The sequence below is a fragment of the Manacus candei genome, unplaced genomic scaffold (assembly GCF_025592945.1).
Source record: "Manacus candei isolate 608988 ecotype Guabito, Panama unplaced genomic scaffold, ASM2559294v1 h1tg000020l, whole genome shotgun sequence".
Classification (NCBI taxonomy): domain Eukaryota; kingdom Metazoa; phylum Chordata; class Aves; order Passeriformes; family Pipridae; genus Manacus; species Manacus candei.
Window position 1 is genome coordinate 2,479,127 of NW_026138068.1, and position 26,015 is coordinate 2,505,141.

The 26,015-nt window shown below is 44.5% G+C and overlaps 1 protein-coding gene across 2 annotated transcripts; it reads left to right on the plus strand.

Annotated features, from left to right (window-relative positions):
* The first annotated feature begins 45 nt into the window (after positions 1-45).
* Positions 46-25,803, plus strand: NAA25 (N-alpha-acetyltransferase 25, NatB auxiliary subunit). 2 transcript variants are annotated; one of them, XM_051785430.1, is made up of 24 exons: positions 46-149; positions 2,685-2,770; positions 3,794-3,932; positions 5,535-5,653; positions 6,187-6,261; positions 7,056-7,163; positions 7,579-7,657; positions 8,133-8,244; positions 9,085-9,174; positions 9,513-9,682; positions 10,398-10,510; positions 12,899-13,106; positions 13,580-13,666; positions 14,573-14,753; positions 15,347-15,446; positions 19,122-19,273; positions 19,698-19,823; positions 20,104-20,347; positions 20,556-20,679; positions 21,041-21,106; positions 21,528-21,625; positions 21,841-21,951; positions 22,372-22,518; positions 22,651-25,803. In XM_051785430.1, exons 1-24 carry the CDS (start codon positions 92-94, stop codon positions 22,771-22,773), a joined length of 2,916 nt encoding a protein of 971 aa, XP_051641390.1. In that variant the 5' UTR covers positions 46-91; the 3' UTR covers positions 22,774-25,803. The 2 variants fall into 2 exon arrangements, with proteins under 2 accessions (XP_051641390.1, XP_051641391.1); XM_051785431.1 differs by lacking the exon at positions 46-149 and adding an exon at positions 250-378.
* The last annotated feature ends 212 nt before the right edge of the window (positions 25,804-26,015 follow it).

Below are 26,015 nucleotides of genomic sequence, written 5' to 3' on the forward strand. Positions count from 1 at the left end.
CCCCTCCTCCTTCCACCCTCCGCCGCTCCCGCCACCTCCGGGGCCGTGCCCGCCCCCGCCGCGCCTGCGCGCCGCGTTCTGCGCTCTCATCATGGCGGCGCGGGGCCATGTGCAGGACCCCAACGACCGCCGCCTGCGGCCCATCTACGGTACGGCCTCCGCGGCGCCCCTCACGCCCCTCACGCCGCAACCCCCGAGGCCCCAGGGCTCCCGCCGCCCCTCCCGGGGCGGCGGGAGCCCTGGGGCCTCGGGGGTTGCGGCCCCTCGGTGGGGGGGTGTCTCCCCGCGGGTCCCCCCCCCTCACAAGCGGGGATGAGTTTGAAGGAGTCCGGCTTCTGGTCGCCGGGTGTTTCGTGCGGTCGGCGTTGCTTTAAAGAGGTTTGGAGGCGGCGTTGTCTCTATGCAGATGTGGGGGAGAAAGGGGGAGGATAAAACGCTTCCGCGGGCTACGGTAGCGTTTCTTCCCTTCAAAAAAAAAAAAAAATTGATGGAGGTTTTGGGGAAATGTCCCCGACAAATGTTTTGTCGGCTCTCGCAACGCCGCGTTAGGGGCTGGACGGGCTTTGGGGTGGGCTTTGGGATGGCGCGGTCCGGGCTCTGCGTCCCCCCGGTGGGGCTCCAGGGAGAGGGAGGGGGAGATGGGTTTTGTTCGGTTAAAAGTGTTCAAGTTCGCTGCAGTTTGCCTTTATGTGACGTTTTTAAGTGTTTTCCCTTAGTTCGCTTGTCCGTGCTGTGATTGCCGGTTTTATTGGTGTGCGGTTTATCTGTGTTGTGACCCGGGTGAGAAGTGGTCTTAACAGAAAAATCTGGGTGAATTCAGCCGGTGTTGAGGCAGATGATGTTGAATGTCTCGTTGTGTTCGTTTCAGAGAGTGGAGCTTTTAGAGAGAGAGCTTTAGAATCTTTTTCTACTCGTTCTGGAAAGGATTATCTGCAGTGTGAGGTTTGAATTCAGGCTGTGGTGCTGCAGAACCCAGAATAAAGTGTGCCCTTAGAGATGTAAATACACAACTTCCCCAGATCATCAGCTGGGGATGTGCAGCGGGAGGGCCGAGGTCTGGCTCTTGATTTAAACCAGTGTTTTCACGTTTGTGCTGTGGTTCCCCAGAGTTCCTCGACAGCTCTGCTTATCTTTCATCTGGGCTCGTTCTGCCTTCACCTGAAAGTTCAGGTGTTGCATTTCCAGCCTCTGAACGTCCCCACCTACAGACCTGTGCCTGATGTGGGCTGGAGTTTATTTTCCTTTAGTTCCTTTGGAATGTGCCACCTACTCTGACTTCCAACAAACTGGCTTATTAGCAAAACACAGTCTCCTCATGCTGCAGTTTAGGGAGGTTTGTGGGTTATTTGGTTTACTTTGAGAGACCCAAAGCCGAGATGTTCAACAACATCAGACAGTGGTGGGTAATTTGTGTGTCAGTAAACTATGTGACACAGATCCTTAAATCAGAGTTTCAGATGTTCTGTTGCACACTTTTGAAGGCTCTTCACCGAGAAATCCCTCCTTAAGTTTAATGTTAAAGGTGATACAGGGGTTCTCCTGAGTTAAAACACCCATGTGAAGACAAAGTATCGTGGCTTCAGACTGGATTTTGTGCAGCAATGTTTAGTTTTGGGGTGTGGAGATACTGCCTCGTTTGAGGGTTGCTCTGGATGGTCTCAGGAGCCCAATTAGCTCTGTTTTAAATCTGCAGCACACATTGGCTGTGGAAATAATGTGGGAGCTGCTGAATATAAATCTCATTAGCAGAGATGCACAGTTTGTACCATGTGCCCAGAAATCACCAAAGGTCACCTTTTTACTCAGTAAAAGAGTTCTGTCTCATAGTGGGAATGACAGTCTTGAGGAGAAAGAGGTAATGTAATTCCAGTTAACTGGAATGAGCTCTGCTGATAGTTTGGCCACAGCAGTGTGAGCAGACCCTTCCCTTGGCACATGAAGGGGCAGCTAAGCTGGGTTTTGGTTTGGAAATAGGAATTTTTGAGGGAAGGGAAGCACACAGGGGTCATGTCCTGATCTAAACCTCCTTGCTTGTAATTATCTAATAACATGATGATCAATCTGAAAATTATAATTCCGAGCTAAAAAGGAGAAAATGGTCTCGAGGTGGGTTTTCTGCAGCTGAAGTTTCACGGGATAGTGGGATGTCCCCAAGGAAATATTGGTGCTTCACACTTGTGTCTTCAAAAGCAGTCTGGTGGAAGCACAGTGGTGCTCTGTGAGGGGACAGGTTTGCTCTGCCTGGGGGATGGATGGTGTGGACAAGGATTTCTCACTGAACACTTTATTATAGAGTGTGATGTTAAGTTTGTAACCTCCTGCCTGTTAAAGTCACTGAAAGTCTCCCAAAGGCACACCCAATTAATTTCTCCTTTTCCTGCTGAAGCACTGGAGCTGCATTGCCAGCAAAAAGCTGTTGCTGCAGAATCCCTTCTATTATGTGTCTCTTTTGTTGCTGTCATGATCTGTGTGGAGTAATTACAAAAGCTTGTTTGTTTGAATGACTAAAACCAGCACAGTGAGATGAATCCTTCACCCATGAAGTGACACGTTTGGCTTAGGAGTAATTGTACAAGGAAAAGGTGGTTTGTGCTCCTGGTGTAAGAGCAGAGGGTAAAACTGGAGATGGCTTTGCAGAGTGGCCTTGTGCTGTGTGTAACACTGGCTGTGTTGTTCCTGTGCAGATTATCTGGATAATGGCAATAATAAAATGGCAATCCAGCAAGCGGATAAACTGCTCAAAAAGCACAAGGACCTTCACTGTGCCAAGGTAAGTGTGGCTTGGGGGCACCCACCTCGTTCTGTCTGAGGTGTTTCACTGTGATGTTCCAGAGACCAGTGTCTTCTGAACCCTCTGGAATATCTCTGTCCTGATCCACGTGTCTCGTTTGCCTGAACTCGTACAGATGCTGTGGGCAGTGAGCAGAGTATTGGTTACACCCGAGCTCATTGTCTGGCTGTCAGCACCACCCAGACAACCTTGGCACATGGGCTGGGCCTCAGAAATGCCTCTTTGAGACCTCAGGTTGGGACACTTCTCTGTAGGAGCTTGCACCAAAACATCTCCTGGCGGGTGGAGTCTTTGTAAAACATACCAACTGAACAGGTTGCCCAGAGCAGCTGTGGCTGCCCCATCCCTGGGAGTGTCCAAGGCTGGGTTGGACAGGGCTTGGAGCAACCTGGGATAGTGGAAGGTGTCCCTGCCCATGGCAGGGGTGGGACTGGATGAGCTTTAAGGTCCCTCCAACCCAAACCATTCTGGGATTTTGGAGGCATTTGCTCTTCTGCTTCTTGTCCTCTCCCTCCTTGCAGTGCCCTGGTGAAGGAAAGGCAGTTCTGTCCTTCACTTTTCTGAACATGTGACTCTCTTTCTACTTTCCTCATTTCCCTGGGGGTTTCCCTCTACAGGTCACACCCCTTCTATGTCCTGAAAGCTTCCCAAGCTGCAGAGAGTGTCATTGACCTGAATCTCATTTATGTCACTTCTCTCTGGCCAGTTAGTGAAAAGAAACAAATGAAAATGGGCAGGACTGGCCAGTGTTCAGCCTGCAGGGAGAGAAAACCCAGTGGCAGGTGATGCTGGAGCAGCCTGAATATTTGGTAGGAAATCAAATCCCCCTCTTTGATGCAACCTGGATTTGGGAGTTTTTCTTTACAGCCATATGGGTTAGAAACTTAATAAAAGCTGAAGTTCTGTAGGAGAAACAGGGTGGTTGGGCAAAGCCTGACGAGGAACGAGGGGATTTCCACTGGTAATTGCAAATCCTGAGAGCTGCCTGTGTTGTGTCCACAGGTTCTGAAGGCCATTGGCTTGCAGAGGACTGGCAAGCAGGATGAAGCCTATGCTCTGGCACAAGAAGTAGCAGCACTTGAGCCCACAGATGATAATTCCTTGCAGGCACTAACCATCCTGTACCGGGAAATGCACCGACGTGAGTTTGTTCCTTTGCCTGCCTTAAAAATCTCAATTATTTACATTCTGCCAGAAGTTTGTGGGACCCACTGTGATGGGAAACGTGCAAAATCCAGAGTTTGTGTCTATGAGAGGCTGCAAGGGACTCAGAGAATTTAAATGATGCCTGTAAGGCTCCAGTGATCTCCATAAAGCTAAAAAAACCTTGTTCAGGTTTCTCATTAACATGATTGTGTAACAGCTCCTAAATGAAGCAGGTTGATAATCATCCAGCAGCCTGTGAATTCACTTTTTGTTCACGAAACTATTGGGATTTGTTGTCAGTAGATGTGGCAGAGATTGCAAATCAGTGGGTTGTGGTTTGGAGTGTGTTTGGTGCTGTGATGTAGTCGAGGGGTTCAGGCTCAGGAAACTGGGTGAGAAACGGGAGGGAAATCCTGCCCTCCCAGTATGACCACAGCAGCTTTTCAGTCTGGTTCCTCATAGTGATTCTCTGTTTTAAAAGTGCTAAATCATGACTGTTGGAGTGATGGAGTAAAGCTTCATGTGCTTTTCTGAAAGAAGCCAGACTTTATATCCTGCTTATGTGCAGCTCTGAACACTTGTTGTCCCTGGCAGCTCCTTGTGGGGTGGTGTTGGTACCAGTATTTGTTGTTGAATTGCTGGAGAAATGACCATGGGGTGAAACAGCTGCTGCAGAAATGGCTGTTTGGTGTCAGTCTGCAATTGCTGATGCTCTCCCAGTTTGTTTGTGGAGTTAAAGCATCCTTTCTTAAATGACACCAAATTTCTGTGTGTATTTGTGACTTCAACAGAAACTCTTGTGAATGTCAAGAGCCTTTCTGTGATACCAAACAACTTCCATAAGGTCTTAAGCTGAGCTTTATAACTTTTAGGTTTATAACTCAGGAACTTGAGGGTGTGAGGCACTATTGGTCCTGAATGGAAATTGGAATTAGGTGTTTTATATCTGTGTGTCAAGTATTTCTAAACTATGAAAGAAACTATGAAAGAAAAATTACTTTTAATTTTCTAATACTACACTGAGCTGCAGTTTTATATGTAAGGAAAAAATCTGGAAGGATGAAAATGTAAGAAAGTTTTGCATATTATAATATCAGAAGTATTTTGTCATGATAGACCTACTATCAAAAAGTATAGAGTGGAATAATTGTTTAGAATACTGAAATAGGCAATTGGGAAGTAACAGGATATAATTAATATAAGTCAAACTGTGATAAGAATAATTAGTTTAATATCAGGCTCTGAAAATGTTGGGTTTGATACATCATTCACGTGGAGCAGTAGAAATCTTCATTAGGTTTAATGCTCCAAATTAGATAAACTTTCTTAAGAAAAAGACTTAAAATTCTGAACTGAACAGTTCAGTTGTTGCTGTTTAACTCCATTTTGATTTGACTCTATTTTGAGGTTGGTTTGGGGTTTTTTAAGCACTTTTCTCCTTTGCCTGCTGTTTGTAGTGCCTGGGGGCCAGGACACCATTTCTGTGGCTGCTGGGTGTAATTAGGGTGATTTCAGAGCATCACTGATGCTCTTTAGGCAGCTGTGCTTTAAAATATTCCCAAATTTGTCTTAACTCAAGCATCTGGTTTTGATTTAGCTGAACTGGTGACTAAACTGTACGAGGCAGCTGTAAAGAAGGTTCCCAACAGTGAAGAGTATCACTCTCACCTCTTCATGGCCTATGCCAGGGTTGGGGAGTACAAGAAGATGCAACAGGTATGAGCAACAACTGGTGTTTGGCTATTTTAAGGTGTATTTTTCTGTATTTCTTACTGTCAGTGCCTTGTCACATTACAAGGAATCTTCCAAAAGCTGAGCTTGGTTAGTGCAGAAGTTAAACTCTGTGTTGGTTTTTACAGAAAGGCTTAAAACCCCATTTTTTAAAGGTTGGGTTGTCTAAAGAGAAAAGCTTTCTTTCCTTAAAGCTGTGCCTTCAACTGGTCTGTGCTGGCAGTGTATTACAAGGAATTCTGGAACAGATGAAAATATAGAGCAAGATCTTCTGATCCCTGTTTTCACACTTGATTTCCTCCTTAGTTCTCTGTTATTTGGGAAGAGTAATCTCACCCATGCTCTTAGTGTGGCATCCAACACACAGCTAGGCTTGTATTGGTGGAATTCAGTGAAGAAAAACTAAAGGGCACTAATTGCTAATTCTGTGTTGTCACTGCCATCATTGCTGTCTGTCATGAGAGATTGGAAAGAATTATATTTCAGGAATGATGAAACTTTTGGCTTCTATTTTTCAGGCTGGAATGGCACTTTATAAGATTGTACCCAAAAATCCGTATTATTTCTGGTCTGTGATGAGCCTGATCATGCAGGTGTGTACAGTGTTGAGCTTGTCTGATACAGGAATGTTCTGAATGAAAACATTAGAGATTAAGTAAAATGGTGTTTGACCTGTTCCTGGGTGGTGCTGGGAGAAGGGCTGAGCCCTCCTTAAGTAGCACTATTGTTGTGGTCCAAAATGAATGCTGAAGTGTTTTTATAATGCAATTTAACTGTTGCCTTACCATGTTTATACAACTGAATTATTCTCTGAGCCGGACTAATATCTTACTGTCGTTTTAGTAGAGAGATAATGAATAAATCCTCAAATATCTGCAGTTTCTCAGTCAGAACTGTTCCTCTCTAATGAAATTATAAAGGCTCTTGGAGGGAAAAAATGAGAGCTCTGGACTTGGCAGAGTCTGCAGGAATAGACACAGATCAGCTGTGCTGCTCTTAGTTGAGACAGAGATTTGGGCACTAATCAGACACAAAATCAAACAAAAAATAAGCATGAGGGGCATTAATCACATTCTCTAGAATACTGTGCTGTGGAACACACAAATATGTTCTGGCTCCATGGTTTTTACCGTGAGTGTTGTGTGCTCAGATGTGCAAATCTCTGGTCAATATAATCAAAAACGAGCTTTTCTGTGTGTCACTAATTTTCCTGCTCCTTTTCCCAGAGCAGTTGCACTCTGCAGGTCACGGGAGGCAGCTCTGGATGGGTGGTTGGGGGGGTTGAAGCACCTGGGTTGTTTTTTTTCTTCTTCCAAAGTGAAAAAAGCAGTGGGTGGGACAGGACAAAAAGTTGCTGAGCTGTTCCAATAATCCTTCTCTCCCTCAGTCCATCTCAGCACAGGATGAAAACCTCTCCAAGACCATGTTTTTGCCACTGGCTGAGAGAATGGTGGAAAAAATGGTGAAGGAGGATAAGATTGAAGCTGAGGCTGAAGTAAGGCTCGGGGATACTTTTGGCTTGATTTGAGCTTTGTTGAGACAAGCAGTGCACTGGGAAGTTGATTATTTTAACAGTTTTCCAAGATAATAATCAGTAATGTTTTGGAAGTAAATGTGGATGGAGTGGAACAGAAGGAAAACCAAGAGCAGGGGGTTAAGAGGGATTTGGAATTGTGTGGCCAAGGCAGATTTTTGGCATTTCATTTGACTGATGAAGTGTTTTGCTCCCTGTGAGGCCCCAAGAAAAACCTGAGGACTAAGAATGGAAAAAAGACCTACATTTCAGAGTTCTTCACCCTTAGGGATACTAAAGATAACTGTGCAGGCCTGGTGTCTCCTATTTTATTTTTTGGCACACCTGTGTATGGTTTTCCCAGCAAATTTCACTGCAGTCTAATCTTTCTTTTAAGGTTGAGCTGTACTACATGATTCTGGAACGTTTGGAGAAGTACAAGGAAGCCTTAGACGTTGTGAGAGGAAAACTGGGAGGTAATTTATTCTGTTAATAAATCAGAGTTGTGTGGAGGACACAGAGTTCTCCTTTGCTTCAGACTTGCCCACTGCTTCCAGAAAAAAATAGTAATATTTTAGGAAGCCTGACTTAGCACCAATTTCAAACCTTGGTGCAAACTCTGGAGGTTTTTGTGCCACCTGGTTTTACCCACTTGTTTATGGAATTTAAACATTATTCAGTGGTGGATTTTGCAGTAGTAAATTGATATTGTGCTTATTTGTTGTAGCTGCCATTTAAAAGAAAAAATGAAGTTTCTAATACCCTTTCTGAGGATTGACATGGAGTTTTAAGGAGTTGGGATATGACGGTTTCCATAGGAAATCTCTCTCTCTGTCCTCTCTCCTGTTCTCTTACACTGTTTTGCATGCTGGGCTACAATAAGCAGCTTTCTGCAGCAGGCAGAGAAGGAAAGCAGTGCTGACATGAGGTTCCCTTGTGTTTGTGGTGCAGAGAAGCTGACCAGTGAGCTCCAGAGCCGGGAGAACAAGTGCATGGCCATGTACAAGAAGCTGCGGCGGTGGCCCGAGTGCAACGCGCTGTCCAGGCGGCTGCTGCTCAAAAAGTGAGGGGGTGGTGCTGCAGTCCTGCCAAAACGTGGATGAAAAATCCCTGCTTGGTTGTGGATTGCCTTGTTTTAGTGGCTTTCTGGGGTTAAAAGAGAAGAATATCAAAGGATCTCAAAGCTTTATGCTCCAAAGCCTGAGGAGAAGGGTGGCAGGGTGGAATGGTGAAGGGATGTGGGGAAGGGCACAGGGCTGTAGGTGCTGCTTTTTCAAGCAGGATTTAGCAACAGTAATTAATGCAGTAAAGTGTTGTTACCTCCTTATTTCTGAAGGCCGTGCTGATTGTCCAGCTCTGACAGAGAGGAGGAGAACTGCATTTACATTTCATTTTCTATAACTTTATTTGTCTCACTTGGCCAGACTTCACAGTGGGAAATGCATGTGGTGCTTGGAACAGATGCACCAGGAGACAGAACATTCCAGTCTGATCAGATCTGTCTCAGAACTGTCAGGAGAGATGTGTTGTTTGCTTTTTGAGTTTAGCTCTGCCCTCATCTTAGATATAAGTTAAATACAGAAGAGAAACTTCTGCCTTTGCATTTTGTGGGGATGCTGCTGAGCTGTGGAATGTAAATGTGAGGAGGAAAGTTTATAGCTTGCCTCAATTTTGTGTTGAAATGGTTTCATTTGATACATTTCAAGAAATTTGGGATGATGGAGTTCTTAAGATGTGAGACCTTTTGGAGGGGAAACGATTTTATTATTGCAGTTGGGTTTCTCCTGTAATATGATGATGTGCCATTCCTTAAGTTTATCTTTGGCAAGGAATGCAGTTCTAGCTGTGAATTACTGTCTTGGCAATTCCCTAAATTTTGTCCTGTGCTTGATTTTTGTTTCAGCTCAGATGATTGGCAGTTTTATATAACTTACTTTGATTCAGTGTTTCAACTCATTGATGAGTCCTGGACACCTCCAGCAGAAGAAGAGCAGTAAGTTGCCAGTTTTACTGTGGTTTTGTTTGCCCTTCATGCTACAATGAATTGTTTGTGTCCATATATTCAATATTTGGGTGACTCCTTGACATCACACCCCAAATGATGTGTTTTCCCTGCTTTGTTTCGTGTGTGCTCCTTGCTTTTATCTGGAGTCTGGCAATTATTGGAAACAGCTGTTTGTGCACTGTAGAACTCTTCCAGTTAATATTTTCCATGGTGATGGATTTAATGGATTTTAGATTTCCTTAAGAGTATCCTGGGAGTGCTGAGTGTGTGTTATCCCTGCTCTCACGCTGGGAAAAATCCAAGAAGCTTTTGTCTCTAATTCCCAGCTCTCTGGAAGGAGAGGTGCACTGTTCTGTGGAACAAGCTGTGGAGTTTATAGAGGAGAGGATCACAGAGGAGTCCAAGAGCTCTCGGCCGCTCCGGGGACCATATTTAGCCAAACTGGAGCTGATCAGGCGTCTGAGGCACAGAGGCTGCAATGATGAATATAAACTAGGTAAGAGCCATGGCTGGGGGAGGAATCCAGTTTTGGGAGAGAGAGAAAAACTTGGAACACTCAGTTAAACACAATGTCTGTGACGAAAACATACCTGCTGTTCTCTGTGTAAAGAATTTTGAAAGCATTAAAGGGTGAACCCTGAAGAAAGGCAGGTAGTTCAGACTAGTCCAGGCTTGGGAAAAGCCAGCAGGGAAGTTCTCAGGACCTCTGGGATTTAGGAGCAGTCACTGACACTGTGTTCCTGCTGCTCTGCTCTTTGGAAAGTCCAACTGTTAACGCTGCAGTCTTTGGAGGTGGGGGGAGTTCATTTAAGTTTTTTGGGTTTGCTTTTTAAAAACTCGCATTTAAAAGTGGCATTTAGGCAATCAGTGAAAGAGAACGTGATTAGAGCAACATCTGTGCTTCTTACTAGTTCTTTTTGTGTCTCCATCCAAAAATAAGTTGTGGTTAGATAAGCAGAGGCTGGGTGTGCGTTCCTGTATTGCTGAGCACTTATCTGCCAGAGGAGCTTGAATGAAGCCCTTGGGGTGGTTTTTTTGTGTCCTTGGTTACCAGAGACATTGAGCCTCTGTTAAAATCTGCAGCTCTGTTTTCTAAATCACTCTGTAATCTTGAAGGGGGGAAAAAAAGCGTGAACAGACTTCTCAGAGTGATTTTACAGATTCAACTCATACTGGAGTGTGTTAAAAAGATGGACTGGGCTTTTCCCTAGGTGATCCAGAAGAGCTAATGTTCCAGTACTTCAAAAAATTTGGGGACAAACCCTGCTGTTTTACTGATCTCAAAGTGTTTGTGGATCTCCTCTCACCCAGCCAATACTCAAAGGTAAGGAAAGATAAAGTGTGGCAGGAACTGCAGTGGATGTTTGCACTCTGGTGCTTTTATCTTAAAATACTTGTGGATCATATGGAAAGACTGGCAACATCAAATTTTTTTTTCTGTTTAAAATTCAGAGAACTCTTTGTGCTGTAGAAAATACTGTGAACATCTGAACACTGAGCAGTTTCATTCTGAGGATTTTTACTGGAGGTTTAAAGCTGAGTTTGATCCTGCAGAGTCTCAGATCTTGTATTCCTTTGGCATTTTTATTACCATTTCAAGGTATCAGGTGTCAGGCTTTGAGCTCAAACTTCTCTATTTAGTGGGAAAAAGCTGCTCCCTCATCCCATGCAGGGAGGGTGTCCCAGAGATGCTTTGCTTGGCTCTGGCAGTGCCAAAGAATGGACGCATTGATGCTGCTTGAGGGGCGATGGAGAGACCTACGGCAGTTTTTTCCAGAATCTTTCTCTGAAACAGCTCTCTGGGACTGAAAAGCCCATTTGTGCAGAGTCATGAGCAGCCCTGAATGACTTCAGCAGCTGGGAATCCTGTCACTCACCCCAGTGTTTGTCTGGGCCATTGTGTGCAGAGATCAGCGCTGGGGAGGGCAGGGAATCCGGGATCAGCCACAGGCTGGGAGAAAATGTTGGTAAACAAAGTGTAGATAACGTGGTTCTTTAGTTTATTACAATGTTTTTGAGGGCTAATACAGCTCTTCCCACTCATGAGAGGTGGCCCTGGCATGGGCAGATGGCTGCTGATGTTTTATGTTTAAAGGTGTGGGTTTTACCCCACTGGCAAGAGATTTGGTCAGAAGGATATTTAACTCCTGGTTCTGGAAATGGTGATACTGTTGTCAGGTAACCCTGAAGTACTGATCAGGTTTAATCCTAACTTTCCAGGAAACAAACTCTAAACCAGGAGTGGAAAGAATGATATTCAGTAATAGTTTAGGTGACAGTTTTGTCCCAGTGCTTGTAAAACCATGACTTTGAATAAGTTCTCTAAAACTTTGTCTGGCCTTAAAACTGCTGCTGATTTACTGAATAAATTCTGGAATATATATTGTGTCAAACTGATGGATTGGAAGGTTTTGCCAGTGTTTGGCTGTTCTCTGGCTGTCCCTAAAGCAGCATCTGCAGCAGTTTAACTCGGTCAAGGGCACGAGTAGTTGAGGAGGTTTTGTGGTGCTGAAGTGCTGATGAGTTTTGAAATTACAGTTACAGTTCAGTAGCTGGGAAGGTGGAGATCTTGCTGGGCCACTGACATGTGAGATATTCCAGAAATAATGGTCATGACACCAGTCTTGACTTCGAGAGGTGTAAATTGGAGTATAGAGCCAAGTGATGTGGTTGACCTTGCTCAGCTTGGCAAACCCTCAAACTACAAAAGATCTGTCAACAATCTCCAGCCTGTTCTGTGGGAAAACGGGAACTGGTGTGTGTGGTGCCTGGTGTTGCTCCTCTCTGGCTGTGAAGCTTTTGGCCTCAGGCTTGCATTTGATGCAGTTCCTTTGTGTCAATACCAAGTGCAGTAAAGCTGAATTCTTTGGCTTTAACTCAGTTTTAAATTTGCCCTAAAATCCAACAGTGTTCACAATAAGAAACTGGTGTCCAGCCCTTGGCTGTGTGTTGGGAGTACTCCTCTGTCTCCCATTAAAACAGCAAACAATGAGAGGCTGCTTTTCTGACAACTTAATTCAAGCAAGAAGTCATTAATCAAAACTGATGACCTCACATTACTTCAGAGCTGAGGGAAAATGTAACAGCTCGTGCAAAACCACGCTTGCCTGGAAGTGTGCTGTGAAGCCTTTCAGCAACTAATTATTTTAATTGCATCTGTTATTACTGGGAGTGTTAACAGGTGCTTGAACTCCCTGGTGTGGCAATGCATTGGAAACCTGCCCCTGATTTTCTTTTTTTCTTCCATCTGTTTGATGAAACTTAATAAAAGCTACTGAGTGCAACTAGAGCTGTGTGCTCGAGAATTAAAAAATAGCAAAGTTAAGTATCTTTAACCACTGATTCAATGTGACATCAAGGTTGATATTGATACATCATTCACGTGGACCAGTAGAAATCTTCATTCAGTTTAATGCTCCAAATTAGATAAACTTTCTTAAGAAAGACTTAAAATTCTCCTGAATAGTTCAAATGCTGCTGTTTAAGTCCATTTTGAGGTTAGTTTGGGATTTTTAAGCACTTTTGCCCTCTGCCTGCCCCTAGTGCTTGGGGGCCAGGGTCCCATTTCTGTGGCTGAGGAGTGTGATTAGTTTGCTGTTCAGAGCATCACTGATGTGACTGATTCAATGTTTCCACCTTGCTCTTTTGGCTTGGTTTGAGGGGGGAAATGATGCTTTGCCCTCAGGATTGACCCCCAGTGTTTCTCTCCCAGTTCATCCAGCAGCTGCTGGAGGTGATCCCCCTGTCAGCAGCGGCCGAGAACGAGGTGGCCCTTCCAGGGGACATCAAGGCCCTGCAGCAGCACCTGTGTGTGGTGCAGCTCTCCAGGCTCCTGGGCATCTACCACGCCATGGACAAGAAGGAGAAGCTGACGGTGGTGCGGGAGCTGATGTTCAGATACCGCCACGGGTTGGAGTTCGGTGAGGAACATCTGTAACCTGAGCCTGCAGCTCAGTGCTGAGAACACCTGGCTTCCTCCTTGTCATTATAGCCTCGGCTATATCTGAATTTCCTTTAGGCTTTTTTTGTAATTTTAATGTATTTTAAAGATAAACAAGACTTTCCAGGGTAGTTTTTACTTTGTAAAAGCCGTGCTTTATCACTGGTGTGCACAGAACAAATACCTGGGCCAGGAGTATTAATTTGTTAATCTTGCAGTTGTGGGAGAGTCCTTTCTTCTTCCAGCAGATTTAATGTATGAAGTGCCCCAAAATTCACTCAGTGATAAACAAATGCAGCGTGTATGAAGTTGCTTGAGTTTTTAAGACACTTCTGATTCTGATTTTATAAATTAAACTGTGGTTATAATCCACATATATGGATGTGTCACTTGACAACGCTACCTGTGAGATCAGCTGACAGCACTGTTAGTAACTTTCTTTTTTCTTTTTAGGGAAATCTTGTTTGAAAACTGAATTGCAGTTTTCAGATTACTACTGCCTGCTTGCAGTTCACCTGCTGCTTGATCTGTGGCTGGAAGGTACGTTCCCAAAATTGTGCCCTGCTTATCACCACCCTGGATGGTTGGGTGGGGGGACTGTGTCTCTGTGGGCAGTGAGTACCTGGCATGGCCTGTAGCTTTCTGGGGTTGTTTTTTGGCAATATGGGGTATTTGAGGAGTCTCTGTTCAGCTGGTGTTTGACCTGAATCTCACTGACCTCTAAAGGGATTTAATTTTTCTGATTAATTCCTTGTTTCTCTCCCTTTGCACGAGCTCTGCTGACAACTCCTTTCTGATATGAGAAGTGTTTTAGGAGCATTCCTTCCCCTTCCTGACATACTTTGTCTTTTGGATCCCTGGTTTCTAGACCTGCTGGGACCTGCTCCATGTCTTGAGTATTGCTGTACTCCACACCTCTTCTTCGTGTCTCTTAGTCCCACAGTGTCCAGTGGTGGATGTCCATGGGCACTGTTTATATTCCATATAGTTTTCAGTAGTGCCTTTGTCTTTCCCGAGGAAGATTTAGTCTTTAACCTGAGTAAAGCCATGGTCAGGCTCCTGGCAGGTCACTGGTGGACATGGGCTCTTGAATTCCTGGCTCTTTTGCATAATGCTTGGGATTGCTCTGTATGTGTAAACTAGAATTCCCAGTCAGTGCAGGATCCATCAGGGAGGGTCACTTTGCCTGCAGTGGGCTCACTGTGAGGGCTGTACTCTGTGCAGATGTGAGCTGGGTACTCCCTGTGAGGAATTACTCCTCCCCCATTCCCTCAGGGAGCAGCAGTAGTGTTGGACAGGTGTTACACTGTGCCATCTGCACTTGTAAATCCCTGGCCCCGTTCGGGGGAGGTGTGTAACACCAGGAAGCTCCAGTCCCAGAGGGAATTGTGCTGAGGGCTGTTGGGTGCCTCTCTCTGCTCACACCTGTGTTCTGTGTGTCTGCAGGTGAAGAGGCAGCTGTGTGGCAGTGCCTGACTCTGCTGGAGGAGGGGTTGGCTCACAGTCCTTCCAATGCTCAGTTTAAGTTGCTGCTCATCCGGATCTACTGCCGGCTCGGGGCGTTCGAACCCGTGGCTGAGCTCTACTCCAGCCTCGATGCCAAGCACATCCAGCACGACACCATCGGGTGGGTGGTACATACTGAGAATAATCCCTGCTGCTACTGACCCTCAGAACCCCTTCTGAGACCTGCACTTTGCTCTGCCACCCAAAACAGAGCAGATTATCAGCTTTTCATACACTGTGTAAAAGCGTTTTGGGGGTTTTGAGACACATCCACTCCCCTGTTTGTGGAGTATCTTTCCTGTGTTGGATTTTCAGAGAATTAACTGAGTATTAACTAATCTGGAGGAAATTTGTGAAACGTCTATCTTGATGCTAGTTATAGCTTGGTTTTCCAGCTTGTGGTGTTGCTCAGGAAAGCTTGGGAACACTAGTTAAAGCAAACACACCAAATGGCTTTGGTTGGTGTTTGGGGGCATCTGACTGAGTAAAGCTCTTGCCACACTTGAGGTGGATGGAGGAACTCCAACTCCTCACATACTATTTTAAAAAAAATTAAAAATTCCTTCCTCTACTTTTCAAACCTAAACTTGAATATGAAAGTTGTTAATGTGAATGCTGTTAAATCTCCACATTTCCCCTGAAAGCTGGGCTGTGCTGCAGCTGTCTGGGGTTGGGGTTCCAGGACTGGGGCTGACATTGCTGTGTTTGCTGCAGGTATCTCCTGACACGCTACGCCGAGTCCCTGGGCCACTATGCTGCTGCATCCCAATCCTGCAATTTTGCACTCAGGTTTTTCCACTCCAACCAGAAAGATGTAAGTTGAAAGAAACCTTTGTGACCTTGTAACAGGGCAATATGTCAAGGAGACTTGGAGAAGCCTGTGCCCTGTGGAAGGGCTTATGGAAATGCAGGTTAATAACATGATAGCAAGGAGGAATAATATGTGCAACTTTGTAGTAAAGGTTGCCTCAACCTATGTTTCTTACTGCAGGAATTTGCAACTTACTGTTACATGAGGTTTTGCTTTAGCTTTCTTTTTATTAAAGCCAGTTTTAATGCTCGTCAAAAAACCCAGCTATGATTACTTTTAAATCAACGGTTTGTGATTTTATGCAGTAATTGAAGTGAAATGTCATGTGGCAAAAAAACCCTGGTGTCATAAAACTGGCATTTTGGACAGTCATGGAGCAGCCAGGGGTGGTGGCTCAGGATGGGATGGCACATTATGAATCCTTTATGTTACAATCACTGACTCAGTGATGGCTGTGCTGGGCACACAGGGGTCGTGGGGGGTGCACATCTTTATAAAGGGACCACCCCATTCTGAGGAGTGGGAATATATCCTGTGTGTTTTATATTGTACAGTTTGGTCACTGTTGAGAGGTAGGTGAAGAAATTGGTTTTTAATTCCTAAGAAACAAAGGTGCATTTCAGTGGCAAATGGCTAAATTGGCTCCAAAGGCTCTGCAGTGACACAACTTGCTTTCCCACTCTCCCAGCAATAGATAAAAACACAGGAGTTGTCTGAACTGAACAGTAAAGATGCTCACACAGGAATCCCTGAGAATTCCCCTTGCTGTGTTGGCAGCCCGAGTGATTCCCAGGTACATGATTCCCATTTCCCTTCCCTGTGCCTGGAAGGGAGATGCTGAGTTCCTGTGACCTGTGTCTGACACAGGAATTTGCTGGATGCACAGAGCAGCACATGGATTGTAGGATGGGTTGGGAGCTCGCTCTGCTTTGCATCCCTCATTTGCTTGTTGTTTAACTGATTCCTCTTGCTAAGAGGCTTTGGATTCCTGGGAGTGAAGCTCTGGATCCAGATTTTATCCTGTGTGTCTATTGCTGGTAGTGGCAGCTTTCTTTTTTTTTTTTGGTGAGGTGTAACTTTTCAGTCTTGTTTAAAAGTCATTTGGTGGATGTTAATGAAAAGCATCCCCAGAACCAACTGTGTGAATAAAACACACAACTGCTGGGTACAGGTGAGAAAAGCGAATCAGAAAAACTGTGGGATGTGACTCGTCTGCTTGGGAACACTGCGTTGGAAAGCATCAAGAAATCATCTTTCCATGGAAAACAATCAAGTAATTCAGGTGTGGTTCCCTGGGAAGCAGGTTGTTCTCTTTGGCATCAGTGATAAAAGTTCTTGTGGCAGAGAAGAGCTGGTTGTCTCCAGTAGCTCAACACCTGTACACAGATGAAGATGGCAGCGTTCCAAGTACTGTTGGCAGGAAAATGCTACTCAACTCCTGTTCCAGAAATCCTGAAAAGGTGTTGCCTGAACAGTTCGACCTTGCTGCTACACCTTAAAATATTGGAATTGCAAGAGGGGCACAAGTGGTGCAGTAGAATGTTAGAATTCTTCATGTGACAAGATGAGGATGCAACTGGAACCCACTCACATCATGTCTTGTCTTGGAGACAGAGTGTGGGTGACCAAAGGACCATGAGCTGTTGTTGCTCCCAGGTAGCCAAATCTCTCCTGTGTTCTGGACACTTCCAGTGGTTGTATCCTTAAGATCCTTTTGTTGGGTAGTGCCTCAAAAGCTGTACTTGCAAATAGGGAGTGTCCTTTAAACCAAGCATGAGGTGCAAATTGCAGGAGGTGAAGGCTCAGTTCAGGGTCCCTTTCACTGAGGATGATGTTGTGGCAAGAGAGGGGGTGAAGAAAGGGGTTCCTTGCCATAAGACATGTCCTGAGTATCAAAAGGTCAGGATCTGATACCAGTTTCTTTGCTGCTGGGGTTGCCCCTTCGTGCTCAGGGTCCTGACAGCAGCTTCCCCTTCAAGCCCTGTGACCACATCTAACACTGCAGTGTTAAAGGAGGACTATCCTTCAAAAATTCCCATTTTCCAGGATTTCTAGTGCTGCCTGCTCCTCCCTAGGTCACTGTTGAGAGAGATGCAGTGTCTTCCAGCACAGAGACTGTGTCCTGTGCAGCGCTGTGCAGGAAGTGTGGGATGTAAACCAAGTGGTCTGGTATAAAAATAGAGCTCCTGAATCACACTGATTGCTTTGGATAAATCCATTTTCCTTCTTGCTGAACTTCACAGCCTGACGTGAATCCTGTGTGAGTGGGTCCCACGGAACAGCCATTTAGGATGCTGTGCAATGCTGTATTTCTCTCAGGGAGAGGATGCCAAGGACAGGGAGGAGAGAGGAGGCAGCATTGCTATATTTGGCCAGAACTAAAATCCTTCTCAAGTCCTCCTTCAACTGTGCAGAACCCCAAGTAATCTCTAACTCTCTTGTGTCCGTCCGTCTCTGATTTGTGCAGATACTGCAGGCAAACAGCACCAACGTGGCCTGGGGGGATTTAAAATCCACGCCGATGAGTTGAATTAGCACCCATAGCCCAGTCCTGCAGCCTGACAAGCACCTCTGCAAGGCTGGTTATCACAGGGTATGTTGTTGAATATTTGGCATCTTTTTTTCATACGTTGCAAATGACCAAATTTCTTAGGGGAAAATAAAAAAAAAAAATATAGTTTTTCATGTTGGAGGGAAATAAAAGGTGATTTTGATCTGTAAGTGCTGCCTTCTGGTCTCTCAAAGCCTTCCAGACAGGTCAAGTCTGTCAGGACCATATAAAATTGGCCTTTTCTTGGTGCTTCTCATCTTCAGTGCAGTTCAGAATCTTGTTCAGAAGAAAATACTTGATTTGCCAGAATTTCTCATTTGTAGAGTAATTCTGATGCTAAAAAATACAGCCACCTCTCAAGGCTGGGAGCAGAAACAGCTCACTCTGTCTCTACACTTCAGACATTTTCATTATAACATTGTGCTTGTTTGGGGCTCCTTCATCACATAAATCTCCTTTTTGGAGATTGCCTGGACTGTGAAATATTGGCTGCCTGCCTTTATTGCTGCATTTCATCAGAGGGGAAGCAAAGTATCCCATGGACCTTGAGAGCTTCCTTTGGTGTTTGTATTGTAACATGTACACACTGTGTGATACTGTATTCAAAACTCTAATAAAAAAGAGAAACAAATAAAAAAATGTGTGAGTAATTTTTTTTTTTTAAATCTATGTTGTAATATGTGATGCACATCCAAGTGAGTTCCAGAAAATCTGGGATATCTTTCTTTTGCCTGGAAGTATTTCTCATAACGAAGCAAGGATTTAATTATTTGGAAAACGAAAAAAAAAAAAAGGAAGGGGAAAAAAGCCTTCCAAAATCATCTCTTCAGTCTGTGGTGACAGGAACATGATGCTTAGTGTTGGTTTGGTTGTTAAATCTCATTAGTGTTGGTTGGGTTGTTAAAACCCACTACCTCTGGAGTATCTGGGCATTCCTAAATTAAAGTAGCAAAGGGGATGACTTGGAGAAGTGCAGACTTCTCCTGGGGACTGAAGATCTGTCAGGTTGTGATCTCTGAGTGCATAAATCCCCAGAAATGCAATTTCTTGGCAGTGACCTTGTTAAAGGTGGTTATTCCCATTTTGGGGCAGTGACTAACACAGGACTGCTGTGTGTTCTCTTCCAGACCTCAGAATACATCATCCAAGCCTACAAGTACGGGGCGTTTGAGAAGATCCCGGAATTCATTGCCTTCAGGAACAGGCTGAACTCTTCCCTTCACTTCGCCCAAGTTCGCACAGAGCGGATGTTGTTGGACCTCCTACTTGAAGCAAATATGTGAGTTCAGCACCTGGTGGGGGGGAACTGGGGGGTTTGTGCATGGGCAGAACATGGGTCAAGTGAGACCTTGGGGAGCTGCACCTGCAGCTCTGGCAGAAACATCTCAATCCTCCTGGTGCTCCTCTCTGCCTTTAATGGTCTCAGGTTGTGCTGAGGAGGTTGAGATTAGATACTAGGAAAAATTCTTTCATGGAAGGGGTTGTCAAGCATTGGACCTGCTGATCTTGGAGGTCTTTTCTAACTGTAAGATTTTAATCTGATTTCAATTTGCTTTTCCTTCATATCCTTGTCAGTGCCACATGTGTGCCACACTCCTGCCATCAGCAGAGCTGCACAGTGGGCAGAACATGGTCTGTTAGTGAGCTGTGATTTCTCTTTCCAGTGATCAGATGTTTGATTTAATGCTTGTTCTTATGTCCAGATCAACCAGTTTAGAAGAAAGTATAAAATCCATGAGTCTGAGCCCAGAGGAGGATGACATTCCATGGAAAGATTTGCGTGACAACAGGGACCTGACAGTCTTGTTTAGCTGGGATCCAAAAGACAGGTGAGTAGAAATACCTTCAACTCTAGAGTCACCCTATTTCCTTACAACACACATGGCAAAGAAATTCCTTCCAGGGCAACAAAATTTAATGTTCCCTGGGCTGACTGACTGCAGACTTAACAAGCACCATCCATCACTTCTAGCAGTGCTGCCTTTTTATATATTAATAGTTTTCTTAATTTTCTGGAGAGCTTTGGGTAGGCTTTTGTGCCTGAGGAAAGCTTTAGCTGCTGTGCAAAGTTGGAGCATTTCCCTGACAGCCTTTGGTGCCTTTCTGTAGGGACATTTCTGAAGAACATAGGAAGCTCTCACTGGAGGAAGAAACCCTGTGGTTGCGGATCCGGTCCTTGACTTTGAGGCTGGTGAGCGGCCTCCCCACTCTGAGCCACACCATCCAACCAAAGAACTCGGAAAAGACTGCAGAGAACGGCGTCTCCTCCAGGATTGACACCATCAGATCCCTGCTCCAGCAGCTGGAAGCGGCGGCGGATTCAGGGAAGAAGTTTCTAGAACAAAAAATTCAGGTACCACTGAGGCCAAAGCTCTTCCTGAATGTGAAACTGTGAATGTGAGCAGAGAACCTGCATCGTGTAACACCCCGCAGGCTGCACAGTGCACTTACCTGCCCCTGGGTTTGTGGGGTGTGAATGTGACTGGGAGATGTGCCAAACTCTGGGTTTGAGATGAGGAAAAGCTGCAACACCTTTATCTTTTTCTTTGCTTCTTGCCTAGTATCCTGTCCTTGGCCCTCCTCCCACCCGAATGGCTGGCTTCTTCAGCAATGGCAGCTGTCAGTGCCAGACTAGCTTGTTTTATCTTGTTAGTGATATTTATGAACTAGATACCAATGGCTTAGGTAAGTGTTTGGGGGCAGGGGTTTCACCAGATTGCCGTGGTGGGTGGGAGGGAGTGAGATGTGTCTCTGTTTGGTTTGAAAGCTGCTGGGCGTTGGATGATGTGGACCCAAAACTGTTACTTGTGTGTTAATTTTCTGTCTGACACTGAATTATCTGGGAGCCAGTGCCTTCATTTAATGTTTTATGCAAGTCTTTGTTGTTGTACAGTGTATATTGATGTAATTCTGGCTCCTCTTTGAAAGCAGTTGCATTTGCTTTTGACTGCTGACACTGAATTACATTTAAATGCCTCTTGGTTTTCTGGAAGCAGAAAATACAGAAATTTGTAGCTTATCATTTTGTATTTCTATTTCTTTGCAGAAGATTCAGCAGAAATCCAGGAAAGAATAGGGAATAGTTTCAAGTCTTTAGTAGAACGACTGACAGGTAAATGGTAATTCCAGAATAGACACTGGTAGCTAAGGCAGTGCTTTCTGCTCCTCTGAGGATGCTGCAGGGCTGGGATGTGTTATTGCACCTGCAGACTGTGAAAGAAGGCTGAGATGGCCCTTGGCTTGTCTGACTGAAGCTGATGCATGCTCAGAATGTCCCCTGTCCTGTCACTGCACTTCCCCTGCAGCCCGGTCTGGCAAATCCTGTCTCCCCTGGGCCAGGGGGGCTGATGAAAGGTGTGGAGATGCTGTTTGTAGTGAAGCACAATTCAGAGGAAATGTGAGAGCTGGACCTTCTCATCAGCTGCTTAGTGGGCAGTCCCCTCCCAGCTCTGAACGCTGCACTGAGATATGTCATGTACAGAAAATATGCAGTTATGGTGCTCTACTTTGTCCTTTTTCTTTCTTCTTTTCAGATTTGTTCAATAAATGTAAAGGTGATTTGATTGAAGTCAGAGATGGCACCTTGAAAACTCATCCAAACCTGTTAGAAAACTTAGTCTTCTTTGTTGAGGTATTTTTGGGTGTTTTGGAAACCAGAAATTTGGGAGGACCGGGGGTAGAAATGTTGGGACTGAAACACAGTGAAAGTTTGATCTCAGTCACTCATGAGAGCAGAGATTTTGTTGCATATTCCATCTATTGTGAGTCTTACCAGTAGGAACACTAAAATGAGTTTAGAAGCCTCCTGTAAATGCCACCTGTAACACGTTTGTCCCTTTTTTCCAGACGATCTCCATTGCCCTGTGGGTATCAAGTTACTGTGACAGTGTCCTCCGACCTTTTAAATCCAACCTGCAAAAAAAGAAGAAGAAAAAAAAAGAAAGCAGTGTAGCTATGGTACAGACAATAATTCTTCTTTCCTCCCCTACCCCCAATCACAACTTATTTATACTGAAAGAAAAATCAGCATAGATAACATGAGCATAAACTGGTTTTTGTAACCTCTGCCTTGTGGAAGCTGACGTGGGGTAAAGGTGACTCAGGGCTAATTTTTGAAAGTGCTGTTTAAAATCCAATGGTCATGTGGCACATGTGACATCATGTGACAGCTTTTTAATGGGAAACACTAAAGTCTAGAGTGTCACAGACCTTGAATGCACTACAGTAAACTTGTTAGCTGGGGAGTGTTTATCTGGGTAGGTAAAATATAGCTTAGCACTGGGGAGAAGGGATAGAATGATGCTACAATGTGAGTTGTCAGATAGAATGGACATTAGTATGTGTTTATAAATTAAAGATATGTATTTGTTTTTATAGCCACCTGTATTTACCCACTTCCTGGATTATGTAACTGAACTACAGACATTAACTTCCAATGTAATAGATCATATCAAAGGGCTTGAAATAATTCTGACTGCACTAAAACTTGAAGAGCTGTCCCTCAAGGACACTCTGCTTTTACAGGTAAGAGATACCCTTTGTAAACACTCTGGTCCTCACCAATTTCTTGTCAGTGCTTGAGATGGTGGATGAAGTTTAAAGGGGGGATTTAAACAGTTGCTGTGCAGTGAATTATTTCTCTTTTGCATTTTGCAGGAAGAAAAAAAGTTTACAAAGACTGTACAAGGGAAGGTCCAGAGCAGTTACCATCACTCAGTTCAGGAAATTGGGGAGCTGCTGAAAAAGAGACTCGATACCATTAAAAAACTAAAGATTTGAGAAATGCATCCTTGACAGACTCCACAGGGGAGTGACACCAGAGTCCCAGACAGAAGCAACATCCACTATACCATCACTTTAATCCAGAACTTCCTCATAATGCATGAAGGACTTAAAATCATGAAACAATTTTTTTAGGTATTACAGATGTATTGAGCTGATTTAAATTATTGTACATAAATGAGAAGCAGGGACCCTTCACCGGGGTTTGACCACTTTTTATACATGTTCATAAGCATATTGCAACAGGAGAAAATTAACTTTCTTCCCTTCTGATCTCTAGAAACAACTGGAGATGGTCTTTAGAAGCAGCAATAGAAATCCAGTGTAAAGCATCTTTCTCCAAGGAGTTGTATTTTCATCACCATACAGTGTTTATAATTTTTGTATGGTCCTTGCCTTAGAAAAGCAGGAATTGTAGATGTCCACCTTCAGCCGCCTCTAATGAGATGAGCCTGGTTTGGAGCTGCCTATTTTGTCTGCAGAGCACCTGGTCCTGCTGAAAGAATTCCATGTGTTGGTCCGTCAGGGAGAGGTGAGGCCACATGGGAGAACTCCCTCGGCTGGGACTCACCCGGTTCCTCTGAGGAGAGAACGGAGGGAGGAGGTGTCGGTGCACACGCTGTGTTTTCACACTCAGAGAAACTGCCAATGTGATGAGGAGCAAACTTCAGAGGGAGATGGGAACGGGCGTGTCAGCAAAAAAAGGACAAACCCAGAGACCTTGTATATAACATGTGCAGTGAAGTCTGACACTGCTGATATCATGTCAGTTTAACGTAAAACAGCAACAGTCATGACTTTTAAAAAGTGTATTTAGATTACTGAAACTTTAAGACTTCAGTATTTTAATAGAAATGAAATCCTATTGGCTTTGGTTTTAAGTTGGCAGAGGTGACTTTTGCTTCCGCTGTGGAACGAGGCTGAGAACCCTTTTTGCAGCTGTAGCTTGCTTTTTGCAGTTGAACTTTGATTATTCCAGTACTGGCTCATTAAGCTTTCTGTTAGAAAGTGTGATCATATCTGCTCCCACAGAATCTGCATTTCTGCTGGGTTTTTTCATTTTAAAGGAGCAATGCAGCCTAGAAGTGATAGGCAAAAAAAGTTCATGTACCTGCAAAATAAGGGACAGGTCAGATTCCACAGATTCCTCATCTGATTTAAAGCAGCAGGTATCCAAGGTCTAGATTTAAAGTTTTGGGAGAGCTGACTGCCTTTGTCATCTCTTTTGTTTTGTTAGCAATGCTAGAATGTTGATGAGACTATTTTTTTAATAAATCCCCTCTATTAAAAAAAAAAAAAAAAAAGTCCCATAGCTGCTCTTGCTGGATTTAGTTTTGCTTTGCCCCATCCTGAAAGGGAAAGGAATGTCTGCAGGTTGTCAAATTGTCATGGATGTCCTGATGGTTTACTCGTGATGTCTGGTAAGTGCTCTGGGCTGGAGGAATACCAAAATGTGTTAAGTCTGTTTTATAGTAATACTTCTCCAAGGGGGAAAAAAAAAAGAAAAGGAAAAAACAAAACTGAACTCTTATATGTTGTATAGAAATATCTTTTTTGAAAGAAAGGTGTGCTCCTTAAATTAAAGCAAGACTGGTGACGGAAGTTGGTGCTTTCAGATGTGCAGGGTGAGTGAAAACAGCCCCGGTGTGAGATGGTGCCAGTTGGGAGCAGCACTGAGCCCAAACCAGGCACTGCCCTTCTCAGTCACAGGGGCAAAGTGTCCCTGCTGCTGTCCCTGTCCCCTCCCTCCCCAGGCTTTGCTAATTCCAGAGGCTTTGCACGAACACCAGCACTGAATGCAAGGTTGTCACAGTGCCCTCAGCCAGAGGGGAAGGGGACAGTCCAGGGGCTGATCCTTGCTGGGCTTTCCTTCCATTGCTGCTGCACCAGGTTGAACTCAACCGGTTGTGTCAATAAGCAGCGATGACACAAGTGAAGTGTGAGGTAACACGACCACGTTTAAAATCCTCCTGTGGGCTGAAAGCAGAACTTAGGTTAAAAAAAGGTTTTCTGCATCAGCTCCCTTGAAAGCAGAATTGAAACTGCTGTGGGGGACGTGTGTCATCTGGGATGAGATGGAACCATGGCTCACTCCCCGTCCCAGTGCTGGCAGCACAGGGGGAACAGTGACTGTTTCAGTGTTACCTGCTCTCCTCGTTCCAGTTCCAGCCACTGCTGAGCGATAACCTTGTCAAACAGAATTTTTGGATTACTCAGTGTTTTTTAAAACCATATGCCATCCTTTCCCAAGCTGTAGTTTCTCTTTAGGAGGAAGTGGTGTACAAAGATGACTCTGTACTGACTGACTGGGGGCTTGGTTGAGGGAGAATTTCTCTCCCCTTATAAATTGTGTACAGTTAAATATATTATATATTTCTTACGAAAGAGCATTTCCCCTCCAGAATATGTCCCACAGGGACCTGATACGAAATTCAAGCTATAACCCATTGCTGCTGTTCCCTTTCTTCCACCCTTAGGATTTGTTTTTGTTTGTTTTGGATTTTTCTTTTTTTGGGTGATGAATTGAAAAACATACCTAGAAGAAGCTACCAAGACTACTGTTTACAGACTGAAAAAAATACTGCTTTTGTACTACTGGGATCATGAGCCACGATCCTTTTACAGATTTCCTCAACTCCTCTTGGCTTAAAATCAGTGTCTGATGTAGATAAAGGTTGGAAATCTCCTACCCTGCTCTGTCTACACACAGGACAAACTGTACGATGCTTGTTTGTGTTGCCCATCATTTTTGTACTTTTTAACTGTTCAAAAATTGCATTTATATTTTGCAATCCTTGATAATCATGACTTTATTTTAACCGCTAGTAAACTTAGGGAATTTTTTGTTGTTGTTGTTGTATTTGCAGCCTTATCTGAACTTTCTCTTCCTTGATTCCTGTTAATTTATGACTGTAGGAGATGTGTACGCCTCGGCCTTCTACGGACTTAAGTGACACAACTGCAACTGAACTGCTTTAAACTGGATGGGTTTATAATTTATATAAAAGTCAGTTTCGTTACAAATCAGTATTGCTGCCTCTCATTTTTCTGTCTGGATACAATCAAAGTGCTCATCTACACTATGTTTGTAAGCCCTTGGGTGAAGCCAGATTGTGCTGGTGCAGCACAAGCAGAAAATCAAATTACCTGCAAAGGGGGAGGTTGGAAAGGGGAGGGGAGGGAATCCTCAGTGATGTCTGCTGGGGGAGGGGGCTGGGATGTGTCAGTGCTTTGACATG

Bases quoted from the DNA above. Each gene is read 5' to 3' on its own strand.
- NAA25 (XM_051785430.1), top strand. From the start codon at position 92: ATGGCGGCGCGGGGCCATGTGCAGGACCCCAACGACCGCCGCCTGCGG. The intron at 7,164-7,578 runs GTAAGGCTCGGG...CTTTCTTTTAAG, and splicing joins AGATTGAAGCTGAGGCTGAA to GTTGAGCTGTACTACATGAT. The intron at 22,519-22,650 runs GTAAGAGATACC...TGCATTTTGCAG, and splicing joins AGGACACTCTGCTTTTACAG to GAAGAAAAAAAGTTTACAAA.